The sequence below is a fragment of the Rhinatrema bivittatum genome, chromosome 2 (genome assembly GCF_901001135.1).
Source record: "Rhinatrema bivittatum chromosome 2, aRhiBiv1.1, whole genome shotgun sequence".
Lineage (NCBI taxonomy): Eukaryota > Metazoa > Chordata > Amphibia > Gymnophiona > Rhinatrematidae > Rhinatrema > Rhinatrema bivittatum.
The window spans coordinates 69678455-69691389 of record NC_042616.1 but is presented as its reverse complement, the minus strand read 5'-3'; the positions used below and the strand labels follow the sequence as shown (position 1 = coordinate 69691389).

At 49.1% G+C, this 12935-nt stretch overlaps 1 protein-coding gene across 9 annotated transcripts in view; it reads left to right on the top strand.

Annotated features, from left to right (window-relative positions):
* OBSCN (obscurin, cytoskeletal calmodulin and titin-interacting RhoGEF) overlaps positions 1-12935 on the top strand; it is a 745212-nt gene that overhangs the window by 727689 nt on the left and 4588 nt on the right. For all 9 annotated transcript variants that reach the window (XM_029588301.1, XM_029588307.1, XM_029588308.1 and 6 more), the window contains one exon: positions 131-206. In XM_029588301.1, the coding sequence (XP_029444161.1) occupies positions 131-206 (76 nt within the window). The remainder of the gene's footprint in view (positions 1-130; positions 207-12935) is intronic.

Below are 12935 nucleotides of genomic sequence, written 5' to 3'. Positions count from 1 at the left end.
ATTCACATGTATCTACAGGTAGGCAAAGTGGGTTCAGTGTGCACCTCAGCTTTAAAAAAAACGGTCTTTAGACAAGGTAGCATTGCTGATGTTCATGGTAAAAAATAATGCATGTTTTCATTTCTTACAGCTCCTGAACTCCTGGAAGAGCAAGGGGCCATTCCACAAACTGACATTTGGGCTGTTGGCATAACAGCTTTCATCATGTGAGTTGACTGCCACAGCCCTATCATGACTGGGCAACAACAGTACCATACACACTTAAAGCAGCAGCACTAGAAAACAAAGTACTTTAGATAATTCAGCATGCAGCAAAACAAAACCATTAGTGTTACCCTTTTTCATTCCAATTTAGATTTTACTCCTGAGTTACATATTTGAAGCTTTAGAAAGTTCCTCCTACACAGCTGCTCACACCATTATGAATTCTGAATATATCAGGGGGTTACTACACTGATCCTTATCAGATATCCACCCCCCCCCCCCCCATACCTGCCTTCCTCTACCCATGCAGATATCACACTGATACATGTAAAGGAAGGGGATGCAATTTTCAAACTTTCTGTATCAGGACAAAATTTGCACATTCTCTTTACCCTGCGGGTTTTGCCCCAGTTCTCAAAGGGAATGCGCAAGCAAAGTTCCCTTTGAAAATTATCGCCGGGACAAAGTACAAGCAAGTCACTTGCATCTGCGTTTTCTTGCGGGTAGATTTTGGCTCGAAAAGCATTGTTGAAGCTTTGAAAATACCGTCTTTCCCTGTACGTACCCGGATCAGACGACAGTGGGTTGAGCCTGCTGTCCAGCAGATGGAGACAGAGAAAAACTGAAAGGGTATCCCATTTCACAGGGGTCGGGAACCCATGGCTCGCGAGCCAGATATGGCTCTTTTGATGGCTGCATCTGGCTCACAGACAAATCTACTAAATCAGTGTGTCGCCACACTTTCCAGTCCCCCGCTGACCCAGCTGCTCCCCGGTCCTCATCCGCCCGGGCTTAAAATGCTGTCAGCCCGGGCGGAACGCAGCAGAATAGCTGGAGTCGGCGGCACCGGCATGCTCTCTTCTTCCCGCCCCCTCCCCCGCGGCCCGGAAGAGGAAATGGTGAGCATCGGGTGCGTGCGCGGGAAGAAGAGACCACGCTAGTGTGGTCAGCGTCGGTCCGACGAAAAGAAGACTGTGCAGCGCGGCTCGGAGGAAAATAAAGAAGAGCTTCAACCGCGGCCGATGGGACTCCTCTTCCGCAAGGGCTGAAAATGAAGGAGGTTAGCGTTGGGAGGAGGCTGCTGCTGCCGCGAGTTCCCGGGGTGGGGGTGGGGGAGAGAGAGAGTGAGTGAATGAGCGAGCAAGTATGTGTGTTTGAGATCCTGTGTGTGTGAGTGAGAGATTGCATGTATGTGAATGATTGAGAGCCTGTATATGTGAAAGAGAGTATGTCTGTGATTGAGAGCCTGCCTGTGAGAGAGAGAGCATGAATGTAAGTTTACGATTGGGAACCTGTATGTGTAAGTTTGTGATTGAAAACCTGTTTGTGTGAAAGAGTATGTGTGTATGATTGAGATCCTTTGTGTGTGAGAGAAATCATGTATGATTAAGAGCCTGTGTGTATAAGTAAGAGAGAGATCATGTGTGTCTGTGTGTGATTGAGAGCTGGTTTAGGTGATGGAGCATGTGAGTATGTGATTGAGAGCCTGTGTGTAAATGAGAGAAAGAGAGAGAGCATGTTTGTAAGCATGTGAATGAGAGTCTGTGTGTGAGAGAAAAAGACAGCATGTATTTATGTGATTGAAAGCCTGTGTGTGTGTGTGTGTAAGTGTGAAAAGATAGACAGCATGTGTGTAAATGTGTAATTAAGAGCCTATATAAGTGAGAGAGAAAAAGCATGTGTATATGTGAGTGACTGAGAGCATGTGTGTATAGGTGTGTAATTGAGAGCCAGTGTGAGAGAGAGCGCTGGTATGTGACAGAGAGGAGAAAGTTCCAAGCAAACCACCCCACCTCCTGCTAATTCAGAACAATCTCAGGACACCTGGATATCAAACGTTCCCAGGTATGCAGAGCAAAACATTTTTTGTATCCTTATTATTTTTCATTACTGGGTCTTTGTGTCTGCTATTTTGAAATATTTTGTTGGTATCTGGAAATTTTTTATATGAGTTTTTAATTATTGGATATTCCACTCATCAGCTGTTTCGAAATATGTTCTTTTTGTTAGTACAGTTTTACTGCTGATGATTTTATATTTCTTGATTTGTTTTATAACCGCGTGGTTTTCTCCTGCACTGATGCCGCGTTCAGCGGCTTGTTTAGCCTGCGGGGAGCCTACATCACGGCTCTCCCACAACAGGCTGTGCTCCTTCTGTCTGCCCGGCGCGGAGGGCCCCTCCGAGGCAGCGACACGATTGGCAGTCCGAGGTTGGGCGGTAAAGCGGATCACAAAGCCACTGCCCTCTCAAAAATCCGCGGGAACGGTAGCCATTTTGTCCTCGGATCTCCCTGCGAATCCAGGACCTGTGGGGGATAGAGAGCCAGTTTTCAATACTTATCCACCAGAATTAAGTCCTACGAACTCCCCGGTGCAGTCCCTGACCCCCCCCCCCCTCCGAGGCCCCCCCTCCTGGGCCCAGGAAGGTGCACCACCGTTTTTCAATGGAATTTGTCTTGTTAATACACAAATCTCCCCAGGCCCCCCCTGGCAAAAATCCCTCGTGTCACCACCGGGCAGGGCCCTAGGACCCTGGATATGCCCGGTACCAAGAGGGTCAGGACCGTACCGGGCATACCGGATCCTTCTGACCCTCCTCCTCCTCTGCCCTCTCCTTTACCAGATCCGGACCCGGACACAGATTTATCACTTCCGAACCCACCGGTTGATGGGGACAATCCGAGGGTCCTCAGGCTATTCCAAAAGGAGGCGCTTGATCCGCTCATTCCTTTTGTCTTTGATGAGCTTGGTATAGAGGTGCTGCCGGAAGAACCCACCACCGCCTCTACTTCATGTACTGTGAACCCAGTCCCGGCGGGACTGAGGGCTCTGCCACATACCTTTCCATTCCACCCCATGCTGATGCAACTCCTGCATCAGTTTCGGGCGCTCCCGTTTGGCCTTGTCACCGCTCCACGCACGTTTACCAAGGTCATGGTGGTAGTGGCGGCCTTCCTCCGGCGGGAGGAAGTCCTAGTCCATCCATACCTGGACTACTGGCTCATTCGGGCAAAGTCGGAGGACCTGTACGTGGCAGCAGTCAACCGGGTCTTGTCGGTCCTCACCTCCCTTGGGTGGATAATCAGTTTTTCCAAGAGCAACCTCAAGCCCTCTCCAGTACTCGAATTCTTAGGAGCGCGCTTCGACACCTGCGTGGGCAAAGTGTTGTTCCCTGAGGCTCATGTGCTCAAGCTTATGGATCAAGTTCAACATCTGTTATCTCTATCAGTTCCCATGGCCTGGGACTATCTCCAGGTTATGGGTTCTATGGCTTCAACTATAGATTTGGTTCCTTGGGCTTTTGCACATATGTGTTCTTTACAGAAAGCTTTGCTGTCCCACTGGAAGCAGTCTCGGAGGAATTTCCAACACTGCCGCTCTCCCATGTGACCATCGCCAGCATGCAGTGGTGGCTCTCGCTCGCTCACCTATTGAAAGGGATGCCCCTGCAGACACCTCAGTGGATGATTGTAATGATGGATGCCAGCTTTACCGGCTGCGGAGCAGTGTGTCAGACTCAAGTCTACCCAGGGACATCGGTCCCCAGTTCAATCCCAGTGGCACAACAGTCGCCTGGAGACCCGGGCAGTCCGTCTGGCGTTCAAGGCTTTCCTGCCCTTGATCCGTCGCAAGGTGGTGCGAGTCCTCTCTGACAACACCTCCATGTTCGGGGGCACCAGAAGTCGTCCGGTGGCCCTAGAAGCCAGCAAACTGCTCTCTTGGACGGATCGTCACCTGGATCAGCTGGCAGCCTCTCACATTGCAGGGCAGGAGAATGATCAAGCCGACTTCCTCAGTCGTCAACGCCTAGACCCCGGAGAGTGGGAATTGTCCGATGGGGCGATGGATCTGATTGTGCGCAAGTGTGGGGTCCCCCATTTAGTCCTGATGGCAACTCTGAGCAACGCAAAGGCTCCCAGATTCTTCAACCGCAGAAAGGAGCACTGCTTGGAAGGAGTGGATGCCCTGGTTCTCCCATGGCCTCAAGACATCCTTCTCTATGTGTTTCCCCCTTGGCCTCTGATGGGAAAGGTACTCCGAAGGATAGAACTCCATAGGGGGCCCGTCATTCTAGTAGCACAGAGTGGCCCCAGAGACCGTGGTAGGCGGATCTGGTGAACCTCGCAACAGACGGTTCTCTTCGCCTCGGTCATCTCCCAAACCTGCTCCGCCAAGGTCCAGTATTTTTTGATCAGGCGGATCGCTTTTGTCTAGCGGCCTGGCTTTTGAGCGGCGACATCTGAGGAAGAAGGGGTATAAGGAGGAGGTTATATCCACTCTGTTGCGGGATCTTAAGACTTCTACCTCTCTCGCTTACGTTCGGGTATGGAGAGTGTTTGAGAATGTGTGTTCCGCGTCCGGAGTCTCGGTGTAAAAGGCCCCGGTATCCCAGGTCCTCTCCTTCCTACAGGATGGTCTCTCCAAAGGCTTGTCTTTCAATTCCTTGTGGGTGCAGGTTTAGGCTCTCGGTTCCCTCTTAGGTAGTATTGAGGTTACGCGGTGGCGGCCCATCCGGATGTCATTCGTTTCCTCAAAGGGGCCAAGCATTTGAATCCGCCTGTGGGCTACTTGTTCTTCTTGGAGCCTTAATTTGGTGCTTTGGGTTCTTTGCGAGGCGCCTTTCGAGTCCCTCCGGCGGGCTATGCTTAAGGACCTAACCCTTAAGACGGTCTTTCTAGTCTCTATTTGCTCATCCAGGAGAGTGTATGAGCTCCAAGCCTTGTCTTGTAGGGAGCCTTTTTGACACTTTTCTGATTCAGGTGGCTCCCTCAAAACGGTACCCTCCTTTTTACCAAAGGTCGTGTCCTCTTTTCACATCAATCAGTCACTTGGAGCTTCATGCTTTTTCTTCAGAAGACATTGCGAGTACGCCTGGCGGTGACCTATGGCGCCTTGATGTGAAGAGAGTACTACTGAAATACTTACAGGTTACAAATGAATTTCGAGTCTCTGATCATCTCTTTGTCTTATGGAGCGGTCCAAATAAGGGAAACAAGGCTTCTAAGACTACGATTGCTTGATGGCTAAAGGAGGCGTATATCTGTCGGGGCCGGACAGTTCCAGAGGGCTTAAAGACCCATTCCTTGCGCTCACAGGCTACTTCTTGGGCGGAGAGTCAGTCGGTCTCTCCGCAAGAAATCTGCAGGGCGGCTACTTGGAAGTCTTTGCATACTTTTGCTCTTCATTATCGTCTTGATGTATAGGCGCCAGTGTTTGACTCCTTTGGAAGGCAGGTACTTCAAGTGGGACTGTCTAGGTCCCACCCTACTTAGGGAAGCTTTGGTACATCCCACTGTCTGGACTGATCCGGGTACGTACAGGGAAAGGAAAATTGGTTCTTACCTGCTAATTTTCGTTCCTGTAGTACCACGGATCAGTCCAGACTCCTGCCCTGACTACTATTCTGTAATTATCCGCTCAAAGTTTTTATTCACAGGTTTTTTAGGAAATGGCTCCTTACTATATGAGCTATGAGGCACCGGAAGTATCTGCTACATTACTAGCTATGTAAGAGCATTTTCCTCCATGTTTGAATTTCCTGGTTTTCAATTTGACAGTTACAGTTGTTTACTTGCTTGATCTTTTACTGGTTCACCATCTGTTTGTCTGCTTTGATAACGTTTATACTGAAGGGATGCAGGGGAGGCACTGTCCTGATATAGGATACCCTGTCAGTTTTTCTCTGTCTCTATCTGCTGGACAGGAGGCTCAACCCACTGTCTGGACTGATCTGTGGTACTACAGGAATGAAAATTAGCAGGGAAGAACCAATTTTCTTATGACCTAAACACGACCCCCCCCCCCCCCCCCCTCAAGGCAGGTAAAAGTAGGAGCATCGTGAGGCAATGTAATGCAGACTTTCAGCAGCATTGAGGGAGGATGGTTTTCAGACAAACTGAGTAACCCAGTTTAAATGCTTTGAAAATCACCCTGGTAATGAGCACACATATATGCCAGTAACATACCATTGTGCTACAAAGCAAAACTGGTAACAAGACCATTCTCATAATTGTTATGATGAAAGGGTGTCATGCTACTCCTCTACCAAAATGTCACTGGATGGGATGTGGGAGGAAGGATGGATTAAAAATGGGAAAATCTGCTGAAAATATCTAGAATATATTTCTTTTTCTTAGGAGAATAATAAAGCAGGTTTGTTTATCATAAACTGTGTTCTCTGTAGACAGCTGGATGAATTAGCCATAACATGTGGGTGATGGCACCGAACAGACCTCCTCTATAAGCTCATAGAGCTATCTCTCTATTAAGCATTTGCGGGAATTCCCACGAGTGTTGTCTCGTAAGCCCCCTCAGTTGATTTTAGAGCTAAGTCTAGCTAATTAGTTGATTTTCCAGGGAGGCGGGTGGGTATTTAACATGCCTAATTCATCTGCTATCTAGAGAGAACAACGTTTAGGTAAGCAACTTACATTCTCCGTTGACAAGCAGGGCTGAATTAGCCATGACACATGGGAAGTCCCAAGCTGAAGGTTGCAGTTGAGCATTTACTGAATAACCAATCTGGACCCTACCATGGAGAGTAGACTACTGTTTGAACATGCTACACAAAATTGCTTGTCCAAATGTACTGTCATTCTTTGAAAGATTGTCCAGAGTGTAATGGGATGTAAAGGTATGCATTGATGACCAAGTTTCAGCTGTTATGGATCGTCCTGCCCGCGGGTCCCCCCGCAAGCAGGCACTCACCGTTGCTGCTTTCCTTCTCCCCGACGCGGCTGTGCTGCCAGATGTCGGGCCTTCAATGCGGCCGGAGCTGTGGACTTAAGTTCCTCCTGTGGCCTGGAGGCCTCCCCTGGTTGTAGTCTTCACTGCGGCCGACGCTGCAGACTTTCGGCATTCCCATGCAGCACGGAGCCGCCGCTGATTTCATCTTCTCTTCGCGGCGCGAAGGCCACATCCCCGGGCTGGAGTGGCAGCTGGAGCCGCCCCCGGGGCTTCCTGTAGCAGCTGGAGCCACTGCCGTCATCGGGCCTGCTCCTCAGTCCCAGCCCTGCGTCTCTGGCTCTGTGTGTCAGTGCAGGCCACTGTCCGCGATCCTGCACAGCTTCCTGCTCTCTCTTAGGCGCCAGCACACGCCTCTCTTCAAGATTTAAAGGGCTAGCCACAGGAAGTGTGGCTGACCCCACCTAGTGAGTGGACTTCCTGCCCAGCCCTATAAAAGGGCTGCTCCGTCATTCAGTCTTGGACTTGCATTGGAGTTGTTTCACTCTGGAGGCTCCTGCCTGCCAGAGCTCCGTCAGGTCTTCTTCGTCCTCTCCATGGAGTTCTTGTTGTCACGTCACGTCAGGCCATGTCAAGTTAAGTCTTCGTGCCTGAGGTCCTCGTCCAGTTGTCCTGGTATCTCGTCTTGATTCCTCCGCTTCCTGTTGTTCCTGGTTCCTCGATGTCCTGCCCTTTGCTGTTTCGTCAACGCTCATGAGCCTTTTGGTCCTGTAGGCCAGTAGACCCTCGGATGACGTCTTTCCCGAGTGGGGACTAGCCTGCAGGTGGACTGGTGTCCTGTGCTCCTGAGCCGTCATGTCCTGCCAGCCATTGGTGGAGCTTCGGACGACATCGGCTCCGTCATTGGAGTTCTGCTTCGACTGGATCCTTCCCTGCACTTGTCCCGCTCCCAGCGTGGTCCGTGACCAGCCTCCTTGGGCTGTGTAGGGCACGCAGTGGGACAGGGTGGTCCGCGACTCAGTCCCACTGGTGGGCTGAGTAGGGCACCCTGAGAGACAGTGCCTATGTCCTTCCGCCCAGCTTCTTGTCTCGTCTGAACTTTGTCAAGTTCCTCGTCTTGTCCTGGATGCCGTCGCATCAGCTTTGGTGTCAAGTCGTCATCCGTGATGCTGTTGCATCGAGTCTGCTGTCATGTCTTCGTGTCAAGGCCCGTCTGCCCTCACCCTTGGACAGGCCTGCTGCTCCATGCTGTTCCATGCAGCAGGTCCAAAAGGGCTCGGAATGGTCGGAGGACAATTCAATTTCCAACATCATCCTGTTGTTGGCCATGGGAGCTTGCAGGCCTGGTGGAGGGTAAGACTGTCAGCCATGCTGGAACATGCCGTCAACCCTCGGTTCAATCCTGGATCCGTCTAGGGTCGGGCTGAGGCCCAAGGGCACACTAAAAAACCCCCGTTAGCTTACAGAATGCAAGGCCATGTGCCCGACGGTGCTTCCCAGCGATGGATTCGCCTTGTTCCTGAGTCTTGTCTGTGTTCCTGGACCGGTTTTGGGACCTGAAAAATTTTTTCAGGATTTTATGTCCTAAACCTGCTGCAGGTGCCAGTTTTGCCACTGCTACGACCTGCTGGAGGCGCCAGCTGTCTGGATTTTTTTTTTAAATGACCTGCAGGAGGCAACTGCACCCCTACTGGTGTTGCTGGTTTTTGTTTTCCCGCCCTGGGTTCCCTCCCCCAGGTCTTCTTGGTGTTTCGTGGTGCTTCTTGTTTGGATCTTGTTTGTTGCTTGTTATGCCTTGTTCTTTGTTTGTTGCTCGTTTGTCTTGTTCTTTGTTTGTTCTTCGTTTGTTTGTTTTCCGCTTGTTGTTTCCCGCTTGTGTGTTTCCCGTCCTCCTCGTTCCCGCGTTTCGTTCCCTCGTTCTCTTTCTCTCGCTTTTGGCGCTCTTCGCTCTCTCGCCCTTCGCTCTTTCACTTTCCGCTTTCTCGCTCTTTGCTCTTTCACTCTTTGTGCTCCCTTGCTCTCCGTTCCATTGCTCCCTCTTTTGTGTTTTTGTATTGTCGGTCGCGCGGTCACTGTTCACTCGGTCTCTGCTCGCGCGGTCACCGTTCGCCGGGTCACCACTTGCTTGGTCTCATGTTCTCTCGGTCTTGTCTGCTCTTGGTCTCGTCTTCTTTGGTCTCTCGTCGTGTCTTCCGTGTTTTTGTGGTTTCCTACTGCTTTGCTTTGTTTCATGCTGTCCCCGGATTTACCAGCTTCCATTTTTTGGACCCTTGAATACCTCCATCCGGTATGGACTGATACCCTTACCCTCGGACTGTTGATAGGAGGCTTGAGGAGGGGGTCTTTGAGGAGGGCTGGCTGGTCACAGTATTATGATGATGATGCCTAAATCCTTTTCCTGAATGGTGACTCCTAATATTGAACTTTGCACTGTATACCTAGAATTTAGGTTATTTTTCCCTAAGCGCATCATTTTGCACTTGTACACATTACATTTAATTTTCCATTTGCATGCCCAGTTTTGCAAGGTCCTCTTGCAATTTCTCACAATCCTCTTGTGATTTAACAACTTTGAATAACTTTGTGTCATCGTCAAATTTTATCACCTCACTCGTCGTTCCCATTTATTTATTTATTTAGTGATTTTTATATACCGGCATTCAAGTAAAAACATATCACGTCGGTTTACATCATACGGCAAATGATAATTAACACATTTGCATTTAAAACAAGAAAAATAAAATCTAAAACATCCATTTCATTTAAAAGCTAAAATAAGTCTAAAACTATATTTCAAAATACATTTTAAATCTATACAATAAAAGAAATAAATACAATCAATGTTGTTAAAAGCTTGGTTAAAAAGCCATGTTTTGACTCCTTTCTTAACAACTTTGAGATTAGTTTCCATCCTCAAGTACGGTGGTAAGGTGTTCCATAAATTAGGTCGTTTATAAATATATTAAAAAGCAGCGGTCCCAGAATGGATCCACTATTCACCTTTTTCCACTGGGAAAATTTACCATTTAGCCCTACTCTTTTTTTCCCCATATTTTAACCAGTTCCCAATCCATTATAGGTTACTACCCCCTATTCCATGACTTTTTAATTTCCTTCCTGTGGGAGAAAATCTAATATTCTGGAAAGGAGAGATTGAAGAGTACCTTCCTTCTCCTTAGCTACCAGAGAGGTAAAGAAAGTCTTTACTAACTCTGGAATTTGTTGCCAGAGGATGTGGTCAGTGCAGTTAGTGTAGCTGTGTTTAAAAAAGCATTGGATAAGTTCTTGGAGGAGAAGTCCATTACCTGCTATTAATTAAGTTCACTTAGAGAATAGCCACTGCCATTAGCAATGGTAACATGGAATAGACTTAGATTTTGGGACCTTGCCAGGTTCTTATGGCCTGGATTGGCCACTGTTGGAAACAGGATGCTGGGCTTGATGGACCCTTGGTCTGACCCAGTATGGCATGTTCTTATGTTCTTAACTCTCTCATTTGGTCCAAGGGCTGACAAGTCCTCTGGCTGGGCGAGGGAGGTGGAACATCTTCAGATACCAGGATGGAATCTCCTTGCACATCCTTGGGACTTTGTAAAACTTGTGTTGAGGGCTGGTTAGATATCAAGGTCACCACAGAAGAGATGGGATTTTGCATATCTAGGTACAGATCTTGTGCCAGTAACCTTGATGGTAACATTGCCCTAGAAGTTGGAGGGGATAAGTGGAGCATATTTCATTCTGCCCCTGAAAATCCCATATGTATTGAAGTAGCTGGTAAACTAGTGACAGCTGCACTGGAAGCACTGCAGCTCAGTGCTTCAATAGTGTATCGCAAGGCATCATGGGAGGGAGCATTAATGGCATTGAGGCTCGATGCATCATGTGCTCCAGGGCTCGATGAGTCTTATGTTGCGGTCTTATGCATGGATGATATCAAGGTGTTGTGTGTCAATAGTACCAAGGCTTTATATGTTGAAGGTGCCAATTCTTGATGCATTGATGATGCATCAACGGACCAGTGCTGTAAGTATTGATGGCATCTGACCCACATGCATTAATGATCCCAGGGTTTGATGCATCGGCTGCGATAGCAGAGAGACTTAATGCATTTTCAGCATCAGATGCATCACTAGCTCCGAAGAGTGGCATTTCTTCTTCTTAACAGTGCTGATTCACGACTTTTTCTGTTTTCTTGACTCCAAGGATTTGGGTTGCTCCACTAACAGGAATTCCTGTTCAACTCGGCAAGACAAGGCTCCAATCCGGGAGGGGGATCAACTATGGCTCTTGAGAGACTTACATAATTCCTCCATTTTCCAGGCTCCAGATTTCTGGGAATGTAGGGACATCTGGACACAGTGGCAACATTTGCCTGGTCGTGGCTCAGTCTGAGGCAGCAGTAACAGATGTCATATCTATTTGTAATGGTCATTTTCCTATTGCATACCCAAACTTTGAAGCCACTAACAGTGGATTTCCTGGAGTCCGATATTGTTACAACCAGTAATTGTGGGACTCGTCCGCGACCAGCATCACTCACCCTCCCAATGCTCAGACCCCCAAAGCAACTTGGAGACTGCCCTGCTTCTTCCATGCAGCAGGACACCACCAACAGGATGCAGACCCTTCCTCCTCATGGGCTGTCCTTAAGCATGTGCATGCATGACATGCCTGCCTTTAAAGGGCCCATTGAAGGAACCCAAAAAGCCAGCCCTCTTCGTGACATCACGCAGCTGGGTACTTAAGGACTAACCATGCACTGAAACACTGTCTCAGCAACAGGTCTCTTGCCTAATAGCAGTGCATGTTGCTACAGCGTGCCAGTGTTCCTATGTCTTCCAGCTTGTTCCTGCATTCATGTCTTCTCCAGCCTTCCTTCCTTGTCCAGCCTTGCCTCATCTAGTTTTCCTCATCCAGCCTCACCTTATCCTGTCTATCTCATCCAGTGTCTTCTGTGTGTCTTTGTCCACCTTGGCCTGCTTCCCGGATTCTGACTTCTCACCTGGACAAGACCATGATTACTTGCCACCTGGACCTAACCTCTTGCCTGAACCTGACCATGATTGCTTGTTGCCTGGACCTGACCACCCCTGCTCCGACCTTGGCCTGTTTCTAACTTCTTCAGTCGGCTGCCTGCCCCAACCCTGATTATGCCCTCGGACTCTTACTTATCAGACTGCCTTAGAGACCCACCTAAGCCCTGCCGGCCACCAGAACCTGGCGGAGGCGGCTGGTATAGATGAAGCTCCAGCCTGTCCCGCTAGAGGACACATTCTCTAGCTGGCGGTGTCGGCCTTGTAGGTCCGCCCACAAGGTTGCATCAGCTATGCCTCAGCAACAAGGGCTCAAATCCACACCAACCATCACAGTTTGCTGAAGCCATGAGCTCGGCGGACTCACCTCGGGCCTTCACTATCACCAGGCTAGCACACAAGCTCCAGCAGTAGCAGGATCAGCTGAACACCATGGCCGGATACTTCAGGGCATAGCTGCCCGTCCACTCCGGCTTCCATGATATGACCTACTAGTCCCATGTTTTACCTGCCTCCACCCCCTGAGGTATGATAGAGATCCAATGAAATGAAGAGGCTTCTTAAACCACTGTCGGATGCAATTTGAATTGCAGGTACCTTTTTTCTGACAGACTGAGTCAAGATGACATATATTCTTTCCTTGTTGGGTGGCTCCGCCCTAGCCTGGGCCTCACTCCTTTGGGAAGGGATGATCCACTCTTGGGAGACGTGATGCGCTTTCTGCAAAATTTCCAGCAGATTTTTCATGAGTCTGGTTGTACAGTTTCCAAGGCATCCAAACTCCTGCTTTCTGTCTGTGGGGGGAGTATGCAGTGCACTTCCGCACTCTAGCCTCCGAACTCCACTGGGGAAATTTTGATTGCAATTTTTAGGCAAGCACTCATGGAATGCATTAAAGATAAGCTGGCTGCCCAGGACCTGCTGCATACTTTGGAAGGCTTAATAAGGTCTAGCCATAGGGCTAGACCTGAGGATGCAGGAAAGGGCCAGAGAGAGAGAGGCTAGGCTCACTGC